Source organism: Phytophthora infestans, genomic scaffold (genome assembly GCF_000142945.1).
Source record: "Phytophthora infestans T30-4 supercont1.21 genomic scaffold, whole genome shotgun sequence".
NCBI lineage: Eukaryota > Oomycota > Peronosporomycetes > Peronosporales > Peronosporaceae > Phytophthora > Phytophthora infestans.
This window is the reverse complement of record NW_003303738.1, coordinates 1,199,700-1,200,293: the sequence shown is the minus strand read 5'-3', so window position 1 is coordinate 1,200,293 and position 594 is coordinate 1,199,700. Positions and strand designations below refer to the sequence as shown.

The window sequence follows — 594 nt, the reverse complement described above, 5'->3', positions numbered from 1 at the left end:
GGCGCATTTTTTTAAGGGTTAATACAAATAATAATGTAATAACTGCCGATATAGATGATCGTATTGCTAATGGCCATCATGTATGGCACGTTACTTGAGCATCCTTTTTTTGCTCGATCATTAGAGACAAAAATAGTAGACATCATGGCAAACATAAAACTGTTAAAGTGCTCTTTGAACACACGGCAGAAAGAATTTGCAACATTTGATGTTGCTAGACCGATAAGGGGAATGAGTAAGCAAATCTGCTTCTTATATCCCTGTTTTTTAAGGACATTTGGCTATTTCATACTAGTATTGGTCCTTTTTATAAGACCAAAAATGCTAGAGCAAAAATATCGGGACAAAAATGTTAGAACAAAAAGCAGCTTAAAGTTTGGCATACTTTCGCAGTTTATCGAGGTACAAAACTCAATTAGTGTCGCAAAACCAAGGAAGCAAGGGACTACTACGTAGTACCATAACCTTGTTGCAGAAACAAAGACAAACTCGGGTCATTGCTTACTCTTGAAGAAGCTTTTCCAGTCGGATCTTCGTGATCTTGCTTTGCTCGCCTGCAGCCACCGGAAGTTCGTCTTCGGAACTCTTATCCAT

The 594-nt window shown here is 38.4% G+C and overlaps 1 protein-coding gene across 1 annotated transcript; it reads right to left on the bottom strand.

Annotated features, from left to right (window-relative positions):
• Nucleotides 1-369: 369 nt before the first annotated feature.
• Nucleotides 370-594, bottom strand: PITG_11948 (uncharacterized protein; the record flags this gene model as incomplete). Its single annotated transcript, XM_002901365.1, has 1 exon — nucleotides 370-594. One exon carries the CDS (start codon nucleotides 592-594, stop codon nucleotides 502-504), a length of 93 nt encoding a protein of 30 aa, XP_002901411.1.